This window comes from Zootoca vivipara, chromosome 3 (genome assembly GCF_965207765.1).
Source record: "Zootoca vivipara chromosome 3, rZooViv2.hap1.1, whole genome shotgun sequence".
Classification (NCBI taxonomy): Eukaryota; Metazoa; Chordata; class Lepidosauria; order Squamata; family Lacertidae; genus Zootoca; species Zootoca vivipara.
In genome coordinates this window covers 77,896,815-77,919,424 of record NC_142586.1, presented here as the reverse complement: position 1 = coordinate 77,919,424, position 22,610 = coordinate 77,896,815, and the positions used below count along the sequence as shown (strand labels likewise).

Genomic DNA, 22,610 nt, shown 5'->3' with positions numbered 1-22,610 from the left:
GTGTTAAAATGTCAAGAGAATCTTTACTGGCATTACTTTTAATGCTACGGTCAAGAAAATTCCCCTGTCTTTATGAACTAAACAAAGCAAAGGTCAAATTCTAAAAACAATGAATACTGAACAGTTGATCACTCATAGGCTTCAACCAATTACTAAATTATTCTTATCAGCGTTGGCTCCAGCTTTTGAGGGTCCTTGGCTAAGACTCCCTCAGTGGGTTCCCATCCCTAAATGGGCCCACCCGGTCGCTGTCCCTCTCTCTCTCTGTACCCAAATCACACCACTGCCTGTAAAAAAGAGAGCAAGGCAAGTGGAGGTTTCTCCTGATCTTTGCTCTTGTCCCTTCTGTCATGCTTGGGGAGAGCAGGTGAATAGGCTGCAAAAGCAAGACAAAGGCTTTGGGGGGTCATGTGAATCTAGGCGGGTGCCCAACTACGCCAACTCCAGTCCTGATGCTTGTAAATCTGATCAGAATAAAACAGGAAACCTAATAAAACTACTGGATTGCTCTTGCTTCCCCTGTGAATGCATAGCCAAGGCAGGTAAGCCAGAACATTACACAGGCTTACATAGTACAAGACATAGCCCTTCTCCAACACCATCCCCTTGCTTTTCCTTGATTTATGTATCTCTGAAACACATGCCTCCAGTTGCCACAGCCTAGGGAACAAACTCCCTCTAGAGAGAGCCAATATTATTCCATATTTGGCCTGGAGAGATTGCTATTGAATGATGCAAGGTACTCTCTGTCCCCTCTTCAGAGACCAAAGTCTGCCTGCAAAGAAGTCAGAGCCCAGAGAACAGCGTAAGTTAGGAATTACATAATGTTTCCCATAAGAACACTGTATCATCAGCTTTTGCCTTCTCACAGTAAACATAAGATGAGGGGAAGTAGGAACAAATGGCATTCAAATGGTACTTAGAAATGCAAAAAATAAATAAACACGGGGTGTGGGGCTCACTATGTTTATGGATAATGAAGATAACATAAAAGATGGAGTTCCTCTTAAGTACCAGTATTTAGAAATATAGAAGTTGATGTAATTTTGGAGCAGATTTTTGCTGTATACAATATTCCCTTGAGACATGGCAAAAAAATGAGAGAAGATAATAAATGTATCCAATTGTAATCCTTACCCATAAAGTAGGTATTAAGACTGAAGGTTTATAAGAAGGATGTTTAAAATATTGCTAATAAACTTCAAAAACAAATACTCTGTTCAAACACATCTCTTTGCTGTGCTGTTCCAGTTAGCAAACTGTGCCACTGCTACTGGACGAAAATGGAAATGACTGACTACTGAAGACAAGTTATTTATTCTGCTTCTGAAAATTAGCCTTAGGGGTCAATCTTGCCTTCAAAAGAGTTTTGAGGGGGGGAGGCAGAACTAAACAGAGGGCTCTCTTCCTTCAACCTTTTACAGAGCAGTTCATAATGGATAGCCTTTGGTGAACAATATCCTAGATGATTCATTTAGCATGCCCAGAAGTACACTGTGACCTCAAATATGTCAGTCAGCTATAAAAGTATGGTGTGTTCTGTCTTAATCTCTGACTTCTGATGCTCGCACTATGTGCTTTGGAACAGCAGTAAAAAGGATAAGCCATTATATCCTCAGGCCTTTTCATTTACCAACTGTACCTAAATCAATCAGAATAGCTTAAAACTCCTTTGCTAAGTCATTCTGCCTATTTCCTTGCTGCTCAACTTAAAAGAGCAATGGTAGACCCAAGTATATTCTCACAAAGAGAATAAAACACACTCACAATTGTTCATCAGCCAGCCATGACTAGAATAACTGAAATGTTCTTGTTAACCTCAGTTTGAGGTAAAGCAAAAAGGTCTGAAATATTCAAGTATTTTTTTTACAAATGCTCCAGAGAGCTTTTTTCATTCTGCGCCCCCTCCTCATGTTTACTTTTGCTACTGTTTGGCCTCTTAAGGTGCATAAGTTTATTTATTTTATCCTCTCATTTTTCATAAAGAAAACTTTACTTACCTAAAACTTAATGAATAAACTTGGAAAGGAAAAACAAACAACACGTCCTCCTAAACATGCCTTCTTTTCAGGGGGAAAAAAATCAACTTTTTTCATGCTAAAGAACACAAATGATATAAACCATGAATAGTGCCAACAATGTTGGAAGGTATTTTTGCCAGTGTTTACCTCTGCAATCTCTATTCGTTTTGCAAGTTCATCAAGTGAAGAAAAGCTTTCATCCAGTGAATAACCTTCCGATGAACTATAAAGTGCTTGTTCAGGAGGCATATGTGGAAGAATTTCGGAGTCCCCTTGGCTTGCTAGGTATTTAAGGGACTCCTCTCTGTCTGTTATGCAACCATTTAAAACCCGATCAAAGAGGTCTTCTGGTTCTTCATTTTCACGCTCCTCTTCCAGTACTGCTGTTTCCTCCTGTATCCCTTCATATGGAACACTGCCCAGTTCAGGCATGTTACCTTCAGTGTGTACATCCTCGGAAATGTCTGGTGTTCTGCCCTGCACAGATTTCCTATCACTTCCATAAGCTGTCTGTTGCTGGTGCTTGTTTAATACGTTGCTCCCCAACTGAGTACTGGAAATCACAATAGAGCCAGCTGACCTGAGTAAGTTTTGTTCAGACTGAACAGTTTCATCTGAGGAAATTAGATCAGGAGGCATATAATCGGCATCTGTCAAAACCAATGTGTCTACCATTGGCTCACTAGAGCACTCTGCTGCAGGCTCCTCAGCAGCTGCTTCTATTTTTGCTACATCCTCAGAGAACTGCTCTTCTCTTGGCTGCAGACTGTCATCTTCACTAGCATCCTTTGTAGATAAACAGCCTGGCTGAGGCGTGCCCAGTGTCTCTGTGGACCGGGTGGGTGGCTCCAGTGTTGATTCAGCTTTGCAGCGCCCCTCCTCCATGTGGTGCTTCCCCACAGAAAGTCGAAGACTTGCCTTCTCTTCAAGCCGATGACGCTTTTCGGGTTGGAAGCTCTCACACCTCTCACTCTCTTTGTGATTGTTCTCTTTCTTTGGTTCAGTGCCAGGCCAAGTCTGAGTATCTAATGCAACAGGAAAAGAGTTCAAGCATTTAGAAGTGATTCAATACTTCAGCAGCAGCAGAAGAAGAAGAATCAACAACCTGATTAACAACCTATTAATGTTTTGACTGAATTCCTGTCTGGCAGCAATCACTCTGCTCCCCTAATTTTCATGTGTAAAATACAAATCATAGTTAAAGTGAAGCAGCTAACGTTTTCTATTGACTTTTAGAGCACTTAAAGACACCTCTACATACCCTGCTGAAAAAGGGTGTGATTAGTTAAATATATGCAAGTTTTCCTTGGGCTTTGGTACGAAGTGGCTTGATTTCACTTAAGTATTTTATACAGAAAAATACAAATTGCTTTAAACATTTTAAAGCGAAGGGAAACTGTGATGAATATTGGTTGCTAAAAATATAATGGTAGCTTCAGTGACTATAATTAAAAAGGTACAAACCATACTGTTTACTGAAATAAAAAAACACATTCATATGAAAGATTATGAAATCTCCATTATGTTTACTGCTGCAGCCCTATGCACCACTAAGTATGCATAGGTACTATTAATAATTATATTTAATTATGCAATGGGTTGTTATTGGGCAGAGTAAAGGGTTTTTTTTTTGGGGGGGGGGAGATTTCTTGGCAGAGAAGCCACGGATTCCTAAGCCCTGCCAGGTGGCAGGTGGGAGATGCTTGTTTCCCCACCACCTGCTGCTATTGACAGATGTTTCCTAATTTCCCTCCCATTGACTCTAAACAAATTAACTATGCCAGCTCTGTGGTTAGTTACAGTCATACCTCGGTTTAAGCACGCCTCGGTTTGAGTATTTTCAGTTTAAGTACTCCGCGGACCTGTCTGGAACGGATTAATCCACTTTCCATTACTTTCAATGGGAAAGTTCGCTTCAGGTTAAGTACGTTTCAGTTTAAGTACTCCATGGACCGTCTGGAACGGATTAATCCACTTTCCATTACTTTCATTGGGAAAGTTCGCTTCAGGTTAAGTGAAGTACAGACTTCCAGAACCAACTGTGTTTGTAAACCGAGGTACCACTGTATTTGGTTTAGGTATGTGTGTCAAGGGAATGGGAGGCATCTTCTGGTCTACCCAACATGCCCCTTTTCACTCCTTACTGTCATCAGCAGTGAAGGAGCAATGGCAGAGGAACTTTCTGCTACAACTAGGCCATCAGCCATAGGATGGCTCCCTTAAATTTTACTTTGATTCATTGATGCAACCTGTCTCACATGGTTATTTTAAATACTTTTTTAAAATAAAAAAACAACTTTCATAGAATGAAAAGTACCGCCAAAGCAAAAAGATCTCTCATGTAGGAAAAAAAAATCAGTAGCAAAGCATAACCAGAAGCCTCAGGGAATAAAATGCTAGGGCTCAGTTTCCATACCATATTTAGATAAAACTTACAGATTTTAGAGCAACAGATACATAGAAATGCAGGCACAAAAACTTGGCTACCTTCCTATAAGGTCACATGAGGACAGAACCATTAGGATTTCTCAGAATAACATAATTATTGATAAGAACAAATATATATTTTGACATTTTCTACGTAGAAAGATAAAAATGCACTTTTCCAGCTCTCTTTTCCAGCTAGAAGCTTTGTTGTGGAAACATGAAAGTCTACACAACAAAATCATTGGTCATGCCTCTATAGCGTGAAGTAGTCATTCCTTGAGTGCACCAAAAGTCACTGACAAAGGAAACTTCCTTAGTAGGACTATAGGCCTCCCCAGGGGGCTGGATGCTAAGGGGATGCACTGCCTAGCAAAACCCTTTTCTGCACAGTGTGGCAATCAGCAGATCAGAGCTTGCTTGGGAACAAACATAAGCTAATGTGATGAGACAAATATATGTAACTTAACCGCTGATGACATTACCAGAGGGCCACATATATGAAGCGTGAAGAGAGGACCTGAAGAACACAGACCACAAGGAACCGAAACAAGATATTACTAAAGGGGGTCAAAGAGGCTAAGAGTTTGCTTGAGATGAAATGTGATCGTAGTGAGAGCACATGTTCCTGATCTTTAGTGAATTGATTGATTAGGATTCATACATTGTCCTGTATGAAACACCCCCATTTTGTTTGAATGACCTCAGTATTGGAGAACAGCATAGGGAGCAGCTTAGGTTTCTGTATACTAGCTGTGCTGAAAATAGTCACAGAGAAAAAGCTAGTGCAGAGGGACGTGTCTAAACAAGAATTATCTAACACAACTAGCTTGTGTTGATGAAGACAAGTTGATACCAAGGCATTCAACAAAATCTCCCTAGTTATAGTGCTACCTTGGTTCTCAAACTTAATCTGTTCTGGGATTCTGCTTGACTCCCGAAACAGTTTGAAAACTAAGGCTTCCTGCATTCAATTGGAAACCGCGTCGGACGTTTGGCTTCCAAAAAAGTTTGCAAACCGGAACACTTACTTCCGGGTTTCTGGCGTTCACAAGCCAATTTGTTTGGGAGCCAAGCCATTAGAGAACCAAGGTACCACTGTATTTGATTTTAGGGCACTCTGGAATCAGCAGAGCCTTCCTTGGGCTAACTGGAAAAGATCCAGTTTTACTTCCACCTGAAGATCACAGACACACTGGCCATGTCCCTTTACCAAAGGTGTTAATTATATTCACAAGCAGAAAACCATTGTTTGCTAATGATCCCCCATTGTGGTTGGCAATGAGGCTGACTCTTATACTGGGTATAGGATTCCTTGATTATACAGTCTTTTAAACCCTAAAGCATGCCACACACCAGCAAGACGGCTAAAATCTGTAGGCAGTTGGGAGGTACACATCCAGGCAGACAACATCTCTGCAGCCGACTGCTCCACAGCCACCTTCAGCCTCTTTTTATATTTCCATGCTAATTTTTAGCAACAGTGGTGGATGTACAGAAGTTGGACAGCATTTAATGTTAGAGAAATGAGGTCTATTTGAAGTCAGTGCTCACATAGAATTGTAGAGTTGGAAGGAACCAGAAGAGTCATCTAGTCCAATGCCCTGCAATGCAGGAATCTTTTGCCCAACGTGGGGCTTGCATCCACGACCCTGAGATGAAGAGTTTCATGCTGTAACAATTGAGCTACTCTAAAAAAACTAAGATCATGGCCACTGGTCCCATCACCTCCTGGAAAATAGAAGGGGAAGAAATGGAGGGAGGAAGAGATTTTACTTTCTTGGGCTCCATGATTACTGCAGATGGTGACAGCAGTCATGAAATTAAAAGACGCTTGCTTCTTGGGAGAAAAGCAATGACAAAACTAGACAGCATCTTAAAAAGCAGAGACATCACCTTTCTACAAAGGTCCATATAGTTAAAGCTATGATTTTCCCAGTAGTGATGTATGGAAGTGAGAGCTGGACCATAAAGAAGGCTGATCGCCGAAGAATTGATGCTTTTGAATTGTGGTGCTGGAGGAGACTCTTGAGAGTCCCATGGACTGCAAGAAGATCAAACCTATCCATTCTGAAGGAAATCAGCCCTGAAGGACAGATCCTGAAGCAGAGGCTCCAATACTTTGGCCACCTCATGAAAAGAGAAGACTCTCTGGAAAAGACCCTGATGTTGGGAAAGATTGAGGGCACAAGGAGAAGGGGATGACAGAGGACGAGATGGTTGGACAGTGTTCTCGAAGCTACCAAAATGAGTTTGACCAAACTGCGGGAGGCAGTGGAAGACAGGAGTGCCTGGCGTGCTCTGGTCCATGGGGTCACAAAGAGTCGGACACAACTAAATGACTAAACAACAACAACAACAACATTCCTATGTTTTCTAAGAGAAGTCTAAGGCATCAAAAACGTAATCACCTTATATTACTACAGTGGTACCTCGACTAACGAATAACCCTACTTACGAAAAATTCTACTTACGAACGATACAAATTGGGGTGCACTTACGAATTTCTTCGGCATCCGAAGGCTGGATCGGTCCCCGCCGCCAATAGTGGCCTCCCGCCGCCTCCAACGCTTGACCCATGGCCAGATCGGGCCCCGCCGCTGCCAATAGCGGCCTCCCGCCGCCTCCAAAGCTTGCCCCATGGCCGGATCGGGCCCCACCGCCGCTAATGGTGGCCTCCCGCTGCCTCCAACGCTTGCCCCATGGCTGGATCGGGCTCCGCCGCTGCCAATAGCGGCCTCCCGCCGCCTCCACGCTTGCCCCATGGCTGGATCGGGCCCCGCCGCTGCCAATAGTGGCCTCCTGCCGCCTTCGGCACTCGGCCCACGGCTGGATCAGGCCCCACCTCCGCCTCCAAGACTCGGCCCATGGCCGGATCGGGCCCCGCCGCCGCCACTAGCCGGCCTACAGCCGGATCAGGCCCCCGTCGCCACCACTAACCGGTCTCCCGCCGCCTCACCCGTGCTCCCTGCACTGAAAGGTAATGTTGCTGTGGAGTTTGCATGCCTTAAAAGTCTTTAAAGTCTCATTTAAAGGGTCTTTTTCCTAGGCTCCGGAACGAATTAATCCATTCCCAATGCATTCCTATGGGAAACATCGTTTCGACTTACGAATGTGCATCCGGAACGGATTAAATTCGTAAGTAGAGGTTCCACTGTATTGTTAGAATAATGCCTAGCTAGTGCTATTCTAAATTAAAGCTTTCCAAACACTGGAATGTTGTTTTAAAAATAAAACTGAAACGATTTACAAGAGGGATACCTGAATCACATGCAGCAGCACCTCTTTCCTTAAGATCTTCAGAGATCCTTAACCCTATGAAACTCTCACGTTTCAGGGATTTTTCTTTACTTATTAGCTGAAAAACACAACAGAATTCCTATTACTGAATTTTGTTTTTGTTTCATTTCATGCAGTACAGGTTATTATGCAGTGTAAGCTCCACACATTACATTTAGCACATTTGAAAACACCCAGACATCTACTTGTAAAACTATGCCAAGAAAAAAACTTCACAGTTTACCTTGCTTCGGAAGACCAGCGGCCTGCAAACAAAAAAGAAAATACAAGATAAATAGCTGCTTCCATCAAAATATTATTCACAAAAAACATCATCAAAACTAGACGACAAATCAGATTGGTTCTTTCCATGCTCTAATATTAGCACAGAAGTTTCCAACACTGAAACACTATCTGTGCCAGCACAGTTTTAAAGCACAGAGCCAGACCATATGCTAACGTCATTACAAACTGCCAATTATTACTTAATGGCCCATAAGGTAGTAAAAGTGGTGAAATCAATACAAGAAGTGCTCTTATAGAATGTGTTTATACAAAGGTATCCGCTTTCAAAAAATTGTCCTGAATTGAAATCGACCACTCAGTGGAATTAACAGTGCTTTTTAGATCACTGAAAGTACCACCTGAATAGCACTACTTCCTGTTTCTAGCAACACAAGAGACTTAGGAGTGGATGGGAAGCTGTGGAAAATTAACCTCTCCTAATATTTTGCAGCACATAGGCAGCACACTCAGTTTCCCCATTTTGCTCAATGGCCAGTCTTCTAGTCTTCCACAGAAATAGCAACATATATCAAAAGTGGAAGAAAACCATAAAAATCTCAACAACTGGCAGCACAGCTCAACCTTTTAAATGTTGTGCTTTATACTTCAAAAGCCTATTTCCAATAAAACAAATTATAAAGTAAAAAAATATGCTTAAGACAAACAGGTGATTATTAAAATGTTAATTGCACACAATTCTTACCATTGACAAGAAGCAATTTGTCCACAATGCAGTCCAGAGCTGCACGATGAGTTCTGCATGCAAAACAGTGCTTCTGACTCCCAAGCACCTTCATTTTATTGTGACTTATATATCACATTTTTACACTGCCTTTCCACCAAGCAGCTCAGAACAGCGTCCTCAAACAATCACGATCCCCAATAAGTTTCATGGCCAAGAGGTTATGTAAGATCAGGTCTTTCTGGATTGCATCCAACTCTCTGGCCACTATTCCACATTGGCACTCTAAGAATTCTCTCCCTCAATATGGCACTTGACAAGCAAATTCTGAAACAGTGAGAAGCTGCTTCAAATGCACTGAAGAGAGATTTCATTTTTGGGGGGTGGAGGTGGGGGAGTTAAATGTTCTGGAAGCAATTCTTGGTGCATGTGACAAAGAAGCCTCTCATTACTGGAGCCTCTGATCTGATAAATGCAACTATAGACCTATAACACTTACTTTAAAAATATTTTAAAAAATTCCAGTAGCACCTTAGAGACCAACTAAGTTTGTCATTGGTATGAGCTTTCGTGTGCATGCACACTTCTTCAGATCAAAAATATTGTGACTGGTAAGTAGAATAACATTAAACACAACCATGCTCTTGGATCTTAGTGCACTAGCTGAATAACCGTTTATTATCCATAAGAACAATGCCCCGTCCACACTGACTCATTTATTAATTCTCTATCCCACCCTTGCTCCAAGGAACTCAGAGCAGCGTACGTAACTTCTTCCCCCGGCAATTTTATCCTTACAGCATTGTGAGAGCAATTCACTTATAAGATGGTGAGCTTAGGGAAGATACTTAGGCAGCAATCCCAACTACCCCGTCTTCCCAGCAGAGCTAAATGGGGGTGCTGGGACTAGCACTGCATCCATAGCCCTGCTGTGCATAGTGATTGAAGTGGAAAGGCAGGCAGATTGCCCTTTGATCAGAACCAGATTGAACTCAATGCTGTCATGTGACGGCAGGAGGGCCAGTTTGGGATAAGGTGGTTCCCCAGCCAGCTCAGCCCTGCCTTCTCTTCACCCTCGGAATGTCCTGTTTTGGGGCTTTCTGTTGCCTGCCACCAGTGGGGATGCTGGCAGTGGCACATCTGCCAGCCCACACATTTGGCAGGTGAAAAGGGAGCCCCTCATCAGCAGAATGACACTGGCATCACTCTGCAGCCAGCATGAAGCCACCAGAGGCCAGGAGAGCAGGCTGGAGGGATATCTCTAACCAGTCTACCCCATTCCTGCCTGGCACAAGGGGGTTTGGATTGCTCTGTGTGTGAGTTTCAAGGAAAGGCAGGGATTTAAACCCGCATTTCCCCATTCTAAGCCCACCACATTACAGTGGATATCTACAACACACAGGAAGCTAAAAACCAATACACTGACTATTACAGAAGGCTCAAAACTGGATATTTTTATTTCTCAAAAACACATGCTTTCTCATCAAACTTTACAACAATCCTGTAATGTAGGCCAGTATTATCCCCATACGTCAGACAGGGGTTGGGAGTGGTTTGTCTGAAAGCCACCTAGTGAATTTTTGGCCAGGGTGATATTTGTATTACATCACTCTCAGGTTTTTATGCTACAGTACTGTAGTACACAAAAAGAACAGTGGAAAAAGTCTACCTCATAACAGCAGCACAAAAGAAGCCAAGTCATGCCAAGGACATAATTTTGGCCAGCGTAAGTTTCCCAGAACAGCTTTCAACGGGGAAGGCAGGACATGAGTGGAAGAGGGAGAATCTCCAGCGCTCATGCAATTAGGAATGGAACTCAGAAAACCAGACAGAGTATTTCCCCCCTTAACCCATTTTAACAATCCTCACATTGGAGAAGATGAGGCTTTCTGGGGCAGCCAGAAATCTAATAGCTAAAAATACATTTCTCATTAAACATGGGCTGGAGTTTAAATAGTTACTTTGGGGGTTTGTGCGACAGTGTTAATAATGGTAGAAAAGCAGGGGGTGGGGAAGGAAGGAAGGCAGCAGTGGACGGTTCAGCCAGTACATGAATGACACGGTGAAGGATACAGCAATAAGAGTTAAGTATGGGGACCGAAGAACTAGGGTAGAGAAAGGTAATTTAACAGGAATGTTGGAAGGCCGGAACAGTGGCAGGTAATGAGGAGGGGGCAGGGACATGATAGAGGTGAGAAAGGGTAATAGGAGGAAACAAAATCAAAGTGGCATATAGGAGACATGATAGGCAACCTGTCAAGCAGAAACGTGGAAGGTGGGGAAAAGGTTTAGTACCAACCTTTCCCCTTTGTGGAAGTAAGATTCCTGTATACTTTCTTCTTCACGTCATAAGCTCTCCTGGGCTATTTGACTGACTCTCCACTCCGCCCAGTCCCCTTAGCAAATTTGGTGTGTGTTCCCAACACTGGTATTGGGATAATCAGTATTAAGTGTTCAACATTTTCTCTATTGTTAAATATGTGAAGCTGCCTTAGACCTGAGGTCTAGCGCCGAGGGCATTCTGGCGGTTCCCTCACTGTAAGAAGTGAGGTTACATGGAACCAGGCAGAGGGCTTTCTCGGTAGTGGTGCCTGCCCTGTGGAACATCCTCCCATCAGATGTCAAGGAAATAAACAACTATCCAAATTTTAGAAGACATCTGAAGGCAGCCCCGTTTAGGGAAGTTTTTAATGTTTGATGTTTTATCGTGTTTTTAATGTATTCTGTTGTGAGCTGCCCAGAGTGGCTGGGAAAACCAAGCCAGATGGGCGGGGTATAAATAATAAATTATTATTATTACACCTAAAGATGTGGGGCAACCATGAATGGCTCTTGCTGGTAGGCCAGTGAGCAGAGCCTCCAATGATTATCTTAATGCTTGGGTAAGTTCATACAGGTGTAGGTGATCCTTCAGATAATGTGGTCCCAAACTATTCTTTAAGGACAAAAACCAGCACCTTGAAATAGGCCTGGAAATTAATAGGCAGCCAATGTAACTGACTCAGAAAAGGTGTACATAACATGATCCAATATGTAATAAGTATGGAGTTGGATGGTACCTGTAAGAAGGGGACCACACAGACAATTAGTGCCTGTGTCCTCTTCTGGCATTTCAACCAATTCATTGTACCCAAAAAGTTCTGTCAGTCACCCATGAAGTCTGCAGCTGTTTAACTCCTGATCAAGCAAATATAATCCACACTTTGATCTTGGATTTGAGTGTGACCTGGTGTGCATTACCAAGACCACCATGCAGGCACAGCCAGCAAGAATCACTACTGACATTGGCGGCTGTGAGCATTCCAACTGCCTCAAGCCAGCTGTCTGTAAAAAGAACTGTGTGCCGGTGACTAACTCATCCCCAGGAGCAAATATCATCTGCTCCACTCTAGGATTGGCCTGGAAACTTAGTGCTTCCAATGTATTCTTACTCTCTGGGTCCAAGCATTTGCGCTAGAAGATAGTGAAGAAACAGGAACAATTATGGCTGAAAAAGTGGGAAACCGACACTGAACCATACTGCACAGAGATTAAAACTGGGTAGATGGTATGTTTATGTCCACTGGTAGATGTGTGTGAGGTGTGTAAATAGAATGATATTGAATGAGCAACATATATTACGTGATTTCTGTAAACGTATTTGAGGCGACTCTCAAATACGTGGGGGTTGCGTTCTGGGGATAGTGTGTAAAGCCAAAATCACGTATAGTGAAAACACATTGAGTTAAATGGTGGGTGGGATTGCCAAAGTCATCCCCCCCCCTCACACCCTTTCCATTTTTTTCCTGCCAAGCATATAAATCGTAATGCTCTCAAGTTAAATGTGTGCAAGTTGCAAGTTACCTGTATGAGTCAGAATTGGGTGTGATGCGTTAGTGGGGGGGGGAGTATTGCATGTTTTGGGCTAGGATGTGCCTTTGACAAGAGGGAAAGGACCCTTGGATCTTAAGATGTTTTCAAAATGTGCTGCTATGATTTTATCTTGGGAGCATCTTATTGTTTTATATTGTAGTTGTATTACAGTGCATTGTATTATATTATATTGTAGTTTCTCAGTTTCATTGCTTCTTATACATTCTAATTGTATTTGCTATTTTGTTAACTCATCAGAGACCGTCTTAAGTGGTATAAAAACACATGAAAGTGGGAGTCTCCTTCATGTTTGATTAACTTAGAAATACTTCAGGCACCAAACTTTGAATTTAAAACACTTATCTTCAGCAGTCAATTTGGGTAAACGGTTAGTGATCTTCCAAACCATGTGATCGAACCTCCTCTGTCACATGACAATTTCATCTTCCCCTTTCTGGTTAGCACTAATCATAGTAATCAGTTAAGATGTGGAAACCATGGTTAATGTTAAACACAATTTGCACTATTCAGCTGCAACAGCAAAACTATGGTTAGGCAACCTTGGAAAGAAAAGGGAGCCCATTGCACATATATTCTTTATTCTTCCAAACCATTGTTTTGGAGGATTCCTAACACGGTATTTGAATTGAGAACATGAAGATTTTGACAATTTCATCTTCTAATAATTTTAAAATTTTCTTATCAAGAAATACAACAATGCACAAGTATTACAAGCAAAGAAAATAAAGTAATTAATCTAAAAATCCAGTCACAGCCCAGAATTCATGCTTAGTGGGGGTTTTTTTGGGGGGGGGTGTTGTTTTGTTTTTTTTACATTTTCTCCCTTTGAGCATCAGCTCTTTGTGCTAAGTTGGCAAGTGGCTTTTGAAAATCTAAACAGTTTCAATCACTTTATTCTGCTTTTAAAAGAAAACAGTCAAGTGTTCATTGGGGCCACACAAACCTGGGAGATTGCAGAATGCACAAAAAAGTATATATTTCCTACAAAAGAGACACAAAACTTTTGATTCCTGAGTATGCTAAAGCTATCCAATATTATAAGCGCTGGGGAAGGCAGCTGTCTTTTTTTATAATTAAAAAAAACAGTTCTTTATGGGCATTTTCTTTCTACACATTGCTTCCCACACAAAACACACACAAAAAGAAAATTGAACTAATTGAACTAATACAGTGGTACCTCGGTTTATGAACACAATTGGTTCCGGAAGTCTGTTCATAAACTGAAGCGTTCATAAACTGAAGCGAACTTTTCCATTGAAAGTAATGGAAAGTGGATTAATCCGTTCCAGAGTACTTAAACTGAAGCGTTCATAAACTGAAGCGAACTTTCCCATTGAAAGTAATGGAAAGTGGATTAATCCGTTCCAGACGGGTCCGCGGAGTACTTAAACTGAAGCGTTCATAAACTGAAGCATGGGTGTAATTGGTTCCGGAAGTCTGTTCATAAACTGAAGCGTTCATAAACCGAAGCGAACTTTCCCATTGAAAGTAATGGAAAATGAATTAATCCGTTCCAGATGGGTCCACGGTGTTCATAAACCGAAAATTCATAAACCGAGGTGTTCATAAACCGAGGTTCCACTGTATTATTATTTTTAATACTTACTCTTGATGTGATGTGCAAAGTTTAGCAAGTTTGTCTAACTCTTCATTATTCAGGACTTTAGCAGAACGTTTTAGAGCTGGAACCTCGTTAGATGCTGCTGCTTTCCATTTTTTTTCTGCAACAAGACACCATCATTTTATATTTTTGTATATTAAAAATATTTCAGTGTCTTCAAAAACAAAATGTTTTGAATAACCTCTAGACAAAGTGGATTCAACATAATGGAAAAACAAATATTACAGCACAGAATAACTGCAATAGTCCATTAAAAGCCAGAAACCTAACTGAAAATAATGATGTTCCTTTTCAAGGAAAATATATCATGATAAAATAAAGAACAACCACTGATCACTGTGCCTACACACAACAGTCACCACTAGGGAAATGTGCAGCTATTTTTATTTTGCAACCCACGACTTATTCTATTATAATAAAAACAAGAGATTTCCCAACTCTATGACACACTTACCCCACTCTTGTTGTATGGAAGAAAGATTTGCAAGTAGTTGCTCATGATATAACCGTTCAAGCTGAATAAATTTCATGGCTTTCTCATCTGAATAAAAAACTAAAGGAAAATGCAGACACAGAATGACAGTCGAGCATAGACAGTGTTTTTTTCCCTAAATTTTTTTTTTAGGAGTACTCTCATTTTCCTACTCATATTGAAATACTGCCCCTCAATGAGGCCAAACTTAGATTCACAAAATGTTTAGGAGTATGCATACCCCTGCGTCGTCCCCCCCCCAGAAAAAAGCACAGCATAGATATAATTCATAATTGTGCTCAAAACTTGGCATGCAGGCGCTACATGGACCCACTAATCAACTCTCTTAATCGTTTCCCCCTGCAGTCAGAAAGTTTTCCTTTTTTGGGCAATGAATTCCTAGGATGAGTGTTTCCAGCAGTAATTTGCCATTCACATTTAAAGTTGCTCGATTTAATGGAAAAAATACAACCAAGTACCACCTGGAAGCTCTTATTTCTTCAAATGACCAAATTAAAAAATGAAATAAATTTCTTTTTCAACGGTAAAAGCTTCTCAGTTTTTGATTGCACATCTAGAATTAAGGGGCGAAAGCTAGCAAATAGCACCAACATAATCAATCTCTTCAGACTGCAAGTGCAAAAGAGGAAAATCTAAGCAGCAATCAACATCTTATGTTACATGGCTGACTGGGGATTTGAACCCTGGTCTCCTTGGTCTTAGTCCAGCACTCTAACCACTATACCACACTGAATCTATGCAAAGCCTGACTAAATGCAAGCACCTCCTATATTAGATTCAAGCTCTTAAGCTAGATTGAACAAGCTCATGTACACTCATGGCTCATGAACAACACCTTAGTGGTTTGTTTTTTGTTTTTTTACACTGTTCTTTACACATTTGAGATAACAATTTCATATTTATAGTTGTGTGCCCTGGAAATTAAGAAATATGAATAACTGCACTTAAATAATCATAATTTTTCCACTTTGGCTTTAACCAGACCTGTTGCTGGAAACCTTCAGCCATATGCTGAGGGCAATGGCATATAAATCAATCTTGATTTTAAAAAGGATACATTCTCCATCTTGAAAATACGTTTCAGCAATCTGCAACAGAAAGCAAAGAAGCAACTAACATTTTCAGATATTTATTATACCATTATCACCCTTTATATCATCCTCCAGAATCTATACCCTGCCAAAAATGTACATGAATGTTGTGCCCTGAACCATGGCTGAATATACTATTTGTGAGAAGCGAGATTATATATGTTTGGATGTTTCATATATGCAATAAATTAAGATTGTAGTCCTGAGCACACTGATCTGAGATTAAGTTCCAGTGAACACTTTTGAGTAAGCGTGTATAGATGATTGCACTAAATTTATTTTCTACTCATTTTATCAAAGCAGCACATATACAGAGAGAGAAGAGTTATAGCCACAAAGTTTATATACTTTCCAACCTCTACATCTTCAAGAACTTCTGCTGCAGTCCTCAGGATTATAACCTTCTACACACACACACACACACACACACACACACACACACCTGGAAAGCAAATACTTGGGGTATTTAACTACTATGGCATCTTAAATACTAACAAATATATTGTGCCATAAACTTTTATGGACCAATCCACATTTCATCACAGTCTTTGGTCTACAGAAGTTTATGGCATGATAGGTTTCCTTGTTTTTAAGGTGCCTCAACAATCTAATGGGTTGGATCCAGACTAAATTCGCTCCCACATAAATCAATGGGACTAGGAACATAGGGTACTGCCTTACAGACCACTGGTCACCCTAACTCAATACTGCTCATATTGACTGGCAGTGGCTCTCCATTATTTCAGCTGATAAAATCTCTCATAGTATGGCCACAGAAAAACCAAGATAGGTCTTTTTTTACTACCTCATGGAGGCACAGGGGGAGGACTCTTGAATCCATCTGCTCAAATTCTTCTCGAAGAAGAGAGAAGAGGGCCTGCAAAGTCTGGGTTGGATCCTTTTGGGGAAAGTTTGCATTGGTCTTGTTTCCATCTTCATCTGATGTAGAACCTGTTGCTGTAATGCCAGTCTTCTCTTGCTTAGCTGCTGCAGAAGAGTTCAACAAGAACAGTTGTGGAGTCTCAGAAACATTTAAACATATAGGGTTCTGTTCAAAATTGCATGGGCAAACATCTGCTCACACAGGGGGACTTCCCATCTCTCCTCCCTGAGCCCATGGAAAGCCACTCTGGGGGTCAAGGGCCATTTAGGAAGGGAAATGGGCTGTAGCAAAAGAGGCCACATTGGCTACAAAATGGGTATAGCTTAATAGTACTTCTTGACTAATGCTCCTTTGGGGTCAAAAGTGACCCCAAAGGAGCATTAGTCAAGAAGTACTATTAACAAGAGCCAGGATTTATTCCAGTAAACTATAAAATATTGTATTAGAGATGGCATAAAAATATTACCTTCAAAAGAATTGACTATTTTCATGGCAACGTGTGACCTTCACTATGCTTGTGCCATGCCAAATTACCATTTGTTTAAAAGTGCTATCATGCTTTGGAATATCTTTCAGATATATTTCAGATATTCCAAAGCCATTCGTGAAGCTAATTGTGAGTGTTGCATATAATGATGGAAGTGGCATTCAAATAAACTTAAAATGGAAGAAAAAAATTAACTTTATGGGAAATTGATTTCACAGTGTTGTTGATGCAAATATTGACTAAATTTTACAACCATTCCCCCCGTCACTCCTGTTTGAATTAATATAGTTCAGGCTGAAAAAATTCAGCAGTACAGGAAGTGCCTGGCGAAGACAGGAGTGCCCGGCGTGCTCTGGTCCATGGGGTCACAAAGAGTCGGACACGACTAAACGACAACAACAACCTTTATGGTCCTTACTCAGGACCACTACCTGAAAGCTAGTCTCATCAACGTAATTATAAAACTACAATTATTGTTATAAAAGCCACTACCAACACAGATAAAAAGAGCAGAATACAAAAAGCACCTGTACCTACTCTTGGAAGACACAAACCTACAACACAAGACAAAAGAACATGTGCCCTCATTGTTTGGGCATTTTCTGGTACAGAGAACGAAAGCATTTCATCATTACAAACCCTTTCCTAGCACCTGTTAAGTTCCCTCCTTTCTTGTTTCTGTTTTCCAACATACACCACAGATCACCAGTTTTGAATTCTACATCTAATCCCTTTGCAATCACTAGCTTAATCTTTAACTTGATTGTTCCACCTGTTGGGAGACTAAAATATCTGTTTCTCTTTATCCACATCATAAACATTTACATAAACATACAGCATTTGTTGAACAGCGCCGAAAATTGTTTTTGGTACAGGAAGAATTTAGAGTTAATGTGAATTCTCAGAATGGAACTGACCCAATTAGGTTCCTAAGACAGATCTGTAAGACAACAGTAGTATTCTTTCTTAGGAAAAGATACTACAGAAGATTGTTGCTCAGCTCAACCCTTGACTTATTTATTACACTGTGCAAACACTGCGCTCCCTTGAAATCTCTACATTCCTGAAAACAAACATGCATTGCCTTTACATACATAAATGTGACATCTCATTTTTATCTGGTCACAGAAACCACAGCTGATAGGTGAAAAACAAACTCAAAACAAGAAGATTGACAGGTCAAATGAACAAGAATGTATTAATTAGAGCAAAACTAAACCCTTTGTGTTGGCTAAGAAGCCAGCTTCAGAAATCTCAGTTTTAAGTTGGCATGCTTTGAAACTAACCAAAATTTGTTATAATCTATGATTCCTAGTTCAGATGACAGGCCAAGCTAACACTGTAGTAGAGCTTAGACTGTATGAAAAGTATCTTTTCAGTCTTCAACTATGCAAATCTAAATTGTCTTATTTTAAGCAGTTAATTAGCTGTCTTTCTACTTAGTTTCCACAAGACAGTATTCAAAATGGAAATATGAACTTATCATATACCCATTTCTATACATCCCAAGTATTTGCAAGTTCAGTACTTCTTAATATGGTAACGCCATCTAACCGGATGACGAAGATGAGAGACTGCCATTAAAAAAAATATGTTCAACAGAATTCATTTCATACAGTGTAGAAAATCATACAGAGGCAGAAAATAAAAAGGGTTAACTAACACCTTATGAAAGAGGGTGTGACAGATTTCATGGAAGAAGTATCATGAAAGGGAGTTGCAGATGGCAAAGGTTTAGGTGTATTCAACACATTACATTTATTATATTTGCTGTATGGCTTGCTTTATAGGTCACATTAAACCACATTTAAAGCTAACTATGGTTTAATGTGAAGAATGTTTTGGAGCATGCTGCTCAGGAGTTCTCATCTCACACTTCCCCTGTTGTTACTGTCACTGCACCATAAACAAGCAAGCCAGAGTCTGGCCTGCCATTTTGTCTGAATCCAGGCTCACTGCCTACCCCCCCCCCCCAAAAAACGAGCTACAAGTTGTAAACCAGTAACAAGCTTGAATATTGGTTGCGGCTTGTTGGGAGAGAAGCAAACCATGGACCTGAGTGTGGTGTGTGAACTTGGCCATGAAATAAACTATTTTAGACCTTAAGCTGCCTCTGTGTGGCGACTAGAACTGGGGGCAACTTCTGCTACATGGGCATCTCACCTCAGATTCCCGGCAGATAACTCTACCTGGCAAGCAGAAACGCTTGCACTGACAGAGCGATTAAATCAGTATGACACTGAAATTCCTTCCTATTATTTTTATCGATTGAAAACAAAAATTAGTTTTTAATAGCATTTACTCTTCAAACACCACTTTCTCTTGTAAGAAAACGGCTTGTTAATGTTTGCCTTCTAGGTGAACGCATTCTAGGTGCATGCTTCACCTGTCATGATTGCAGAGTTGGCTGGGAAGGTAGTGGCCTTGTAGAGAAGATATAGAAAGACCACACTTTTTGAGAACAGTAATCATAGGAGGAGATACACCCAAGTCACGTTATAGGTTAAAGGCCTGTACTATGAGCAAACAAAATGTTGTATATTGTGGAAGTTGCTGTACCTTTCCTGCTGGAACTTTTCGTTTTCCTTGAACTCCTCTTTTCAGAGCCACCTTTTTCTAAAATGAGCATTTCATCTGCAGCGAAGCTTCTAGATGGCTTATCACTTTCATCTTCTTGGCAGGAGGACGTGTAGTCTCCGCTATCCTCATTATTATTTATGCTGTCCTGCTCAACCTTTCCCATTGTGTCGTCACTGCTTTTCAGAGTATCGTGCTTGCTTCCATTAAGCTGATTTTCATTTTCATCTGGTGAAGAACCTAAGCAAGCTTTGATCTTTTCCAGAAGTGTGTCGGTACGAAGTGAGCCTTGTAAACTTAACTGCAGGTCATTTGTAGGAGATTCCCTGTCATCCATTAGAGCGTTCCTAGAGTGAACTTTATATCCACTTAGCACAAATTATCTTCAGCTCTAGAAAGGGGAGGGGGGAAAGGCATTGAGATTTATAATAATCAAAATCCAAGTCATGTTTTGACTACCTACCTATATTAGATTATACCGTCTAGCCTTGTATTTAAGCACTAGCCTGGTTACCATAGGATAGGCAATCAGGAACCGCATGTAAGCGAGTGCATGGAATTCCACCCAGGCAATGAGAACAGGTTGGCAAAGGACTGACGAGAGCTCTGTCATTCCTCCAGTACTCCTCGGACACTCCTCTGCAAGCAGCACAGGGTGATATCTGATGGGCTCCCTCCTCTGTCAGTGGGCCCTGAAGGGCTGACCTTGCAGCAGAGCCAGGCAGCTGAGGGGACTGGCACCATTTTGATTCCCAACAATGCCCCAGAGTGACACTGTATGGCACACTGTGGAATATAAAAAGGGGTCATCTTGTGCTGCTCAGAGTGCCAGGCTGTGCGGGAAATTAACTGGGAACATGGCAGGCATCAACACAGGACAGTTCCCCACGGAAACCAGGTGCTGACTCTCCTCCAGAGGCAAGCAATGTTTTTTTTGCAGGCCTTTAACTTTTGTGGATTCTGTTTTTCCACAAGGCTAGTCAAAGAGGTTCAAGGGATTGGACTAGATGACCCTCGGGCCCCCTTACCACTCTACAATTCTATGATTTTATGAGAGTAAACTAAACTGTGTACATTGGCAGACTTTACAGTTTCATATTTCAGTGGTGCCCTGTGTGACGGGAATATTCAGTACCCCCACTTCTCACCTGTCATTCTATATCATAGTTGTGACGTCCCTAAGGCTCCATGCCCAGTACAACTGAACTGGTCTAGCTCCCCTAAACCCGCCTCTGCTGTACATATCATTCTGGCAACTTAATCCAAGAAGAGTAGCATTCAGTGGTAAAATACCAGCACCATACTTTGTGGAGTAGTAAATTCAAATAAAAGCTTAACACTCAGAAATATGCAGATGTATATTTGTTAAAACTACAAATTACCTAGATTAGCCATATCCACCCACTAATCGAAAATCTGCTATTTAACAACAATATGACTAGCTAAAGAAAGGGCCTCCATATAATTAAGAAAATTGTCCTAACAGTCTGAACATTTAGCAATTAAATGAATTACACATTTGTGATGCACTTTGCAAACCTTAAACATCACAACTGCTATCATAAGCAGGCATTGGCTTTTACACTCTTTTTTTTTTACAATGGAGGAAAATGAAGCAGAAATACTTAAATGACTGCCTAACAAAGAGGAAATCAGGCAAGACTGTACTTAAACAAATGAACATCTGTGATCTTTGAACACCCACTTCACATACAAATGGGAGATATTTAACCAAGTCATATTCAGAGCAAACCTACCGAAAGCAATATATTGGTGGGTCTTTTCTGAATATGATCAACACGGGATATAATCTATAAACCAGAAAGCTTTATTTATTTGTTTATTTACTGATTCACCCACCCACCCAAGGCTTGTTAGTTCAGGAAACAAGACAGCAGAATAGGACAAGCTGCAATCTTAATAGTGCAGTGCTGTAAAACACTCTAGCATGCAGGGCATACGAGCAGATATGGGACACTCTTGCCAATGGGAGCTTAGTCTGGATCTAAGCAGTAGTTTTTAATTCAGTTAAATTATTTCACATTTTACACTACTTAAAAAGCTATATTCTGACTTCTAAACTGAAGCTGATAGTATCCAGTGTGTATCTTTTATTTATTGTACCGTTAGCTTTACTGAATCTAACTCATCTTCCCATTTACTTCCTCTAGTACAGGCACCCTCAAACTTCGGTCCTCCAGATGTTTTGAACTACAATTCCCATCATCCCTGAACACTGGTCCTGTTAACTAGGGATCATGTGAGTTGTAGGCCAAAATATCTGGAGGGCCGCAGTTTGGGGATGCCTGCTCTAGTATATTTGTTCCAGCAAAGCTTTCCAGTTAGCTAAGGCTGACTAACATTTCCTGCTGAACCACTAGCCGCTTACTAAGTGAACTTGCTCAAGCTATTCTACCTGGGTGTTGTTTGGTAAATTTCCTTGCTTATTAGCAAGGATGATTGAGCATGAGCAAATACCAGCAAACATGCTCACTAAAGCAGTTGGCGCAACATTATTATAGAATCATAGAGTTGGAAAGGACCCAGGAGTCATCTAGTCCAGCCCCCTGCAATGCAGGAATCTCAGCTAAAGCATCCATGACAGATGGTCATCCAACCTCTGCTAAAAAACCTCCAATGAAGGAGAGTCCACCACCTCTCGTGGGAATCTGTTCCGCTGGTGAACAGCTCTTACTATCAGAAAGTTTTTTCGAATGTTTAGTCGGAATCTCCTTTTTTGCAACTTGAAGCCATTGGTTCAAGTCCTACCCTCCAAAGCAGGAGAAAACAAGCATGCTCCCTCCTCCATGTGACAGCTCTTAAGATATTTGAAGATGGCTATCTTATCTCCTCTCAATCTCCTCTTTTCCAGGCTAAACATACCCAGCCTTTCA

General features: G+C 41.1%; 1 protein-coding gene across 7 annotated transcripts in view; it reads right to left on the bottom strand.

Annotated features, from left to right (window-relative positions):
- The window catches only part of CNST (consortin, connexin sorting protein), a 43,054-nt gene that overhangs the window by 9,404 nt on the left and 11,040 nt on the right, over window positions 1-22,610 (bottom strand). For 5 of the 7 annotated variants that reach the window (XM_088666499.1, XM_035108324.3, XM_035108321.3 and 2 more), the window contains 8 exons: window positions 19,699-20,107; window positions 16,575-16,756; window positions 15,736-15,766; window positions 14,640-14,726; window positions 14,171-14,285; window positions 7,969-7,990; window positions 7,707-7,803; window positions 2,169-3,046 (listed from right to left, as the gene is read on the bottom strand). In XM_088666499.1, the coding sequence (XP_088522625.1) occupies window positions 2,169-3,046; window positions 7,707-7,803; window positions 7,969-7,990; window positions 14,171-14,285; window positions 14,640-14,726; window positions 15,736-15,766; window positions 16,575-16,756; window positions 19,699-20,053 (1,767 nt within the window). In that variant the 5' untranslated portion in view covers window positions 20,054-20,107. The remainder of the gene's footprint in view (window positions 1-2,168; window positions 3,047-7,706; window positions 7,804-7,968; window positions 7,991-14,170; window positions 14,286-14,639; window positions 14,727-15,735; window positions 15,767-16,574; window positions 16,757-19,698; window positions 20,108-22,610) is intronic. The other 2 variants (XM_088666502.1, XM_035108329.3) reach the window with 1 other exon arrangement.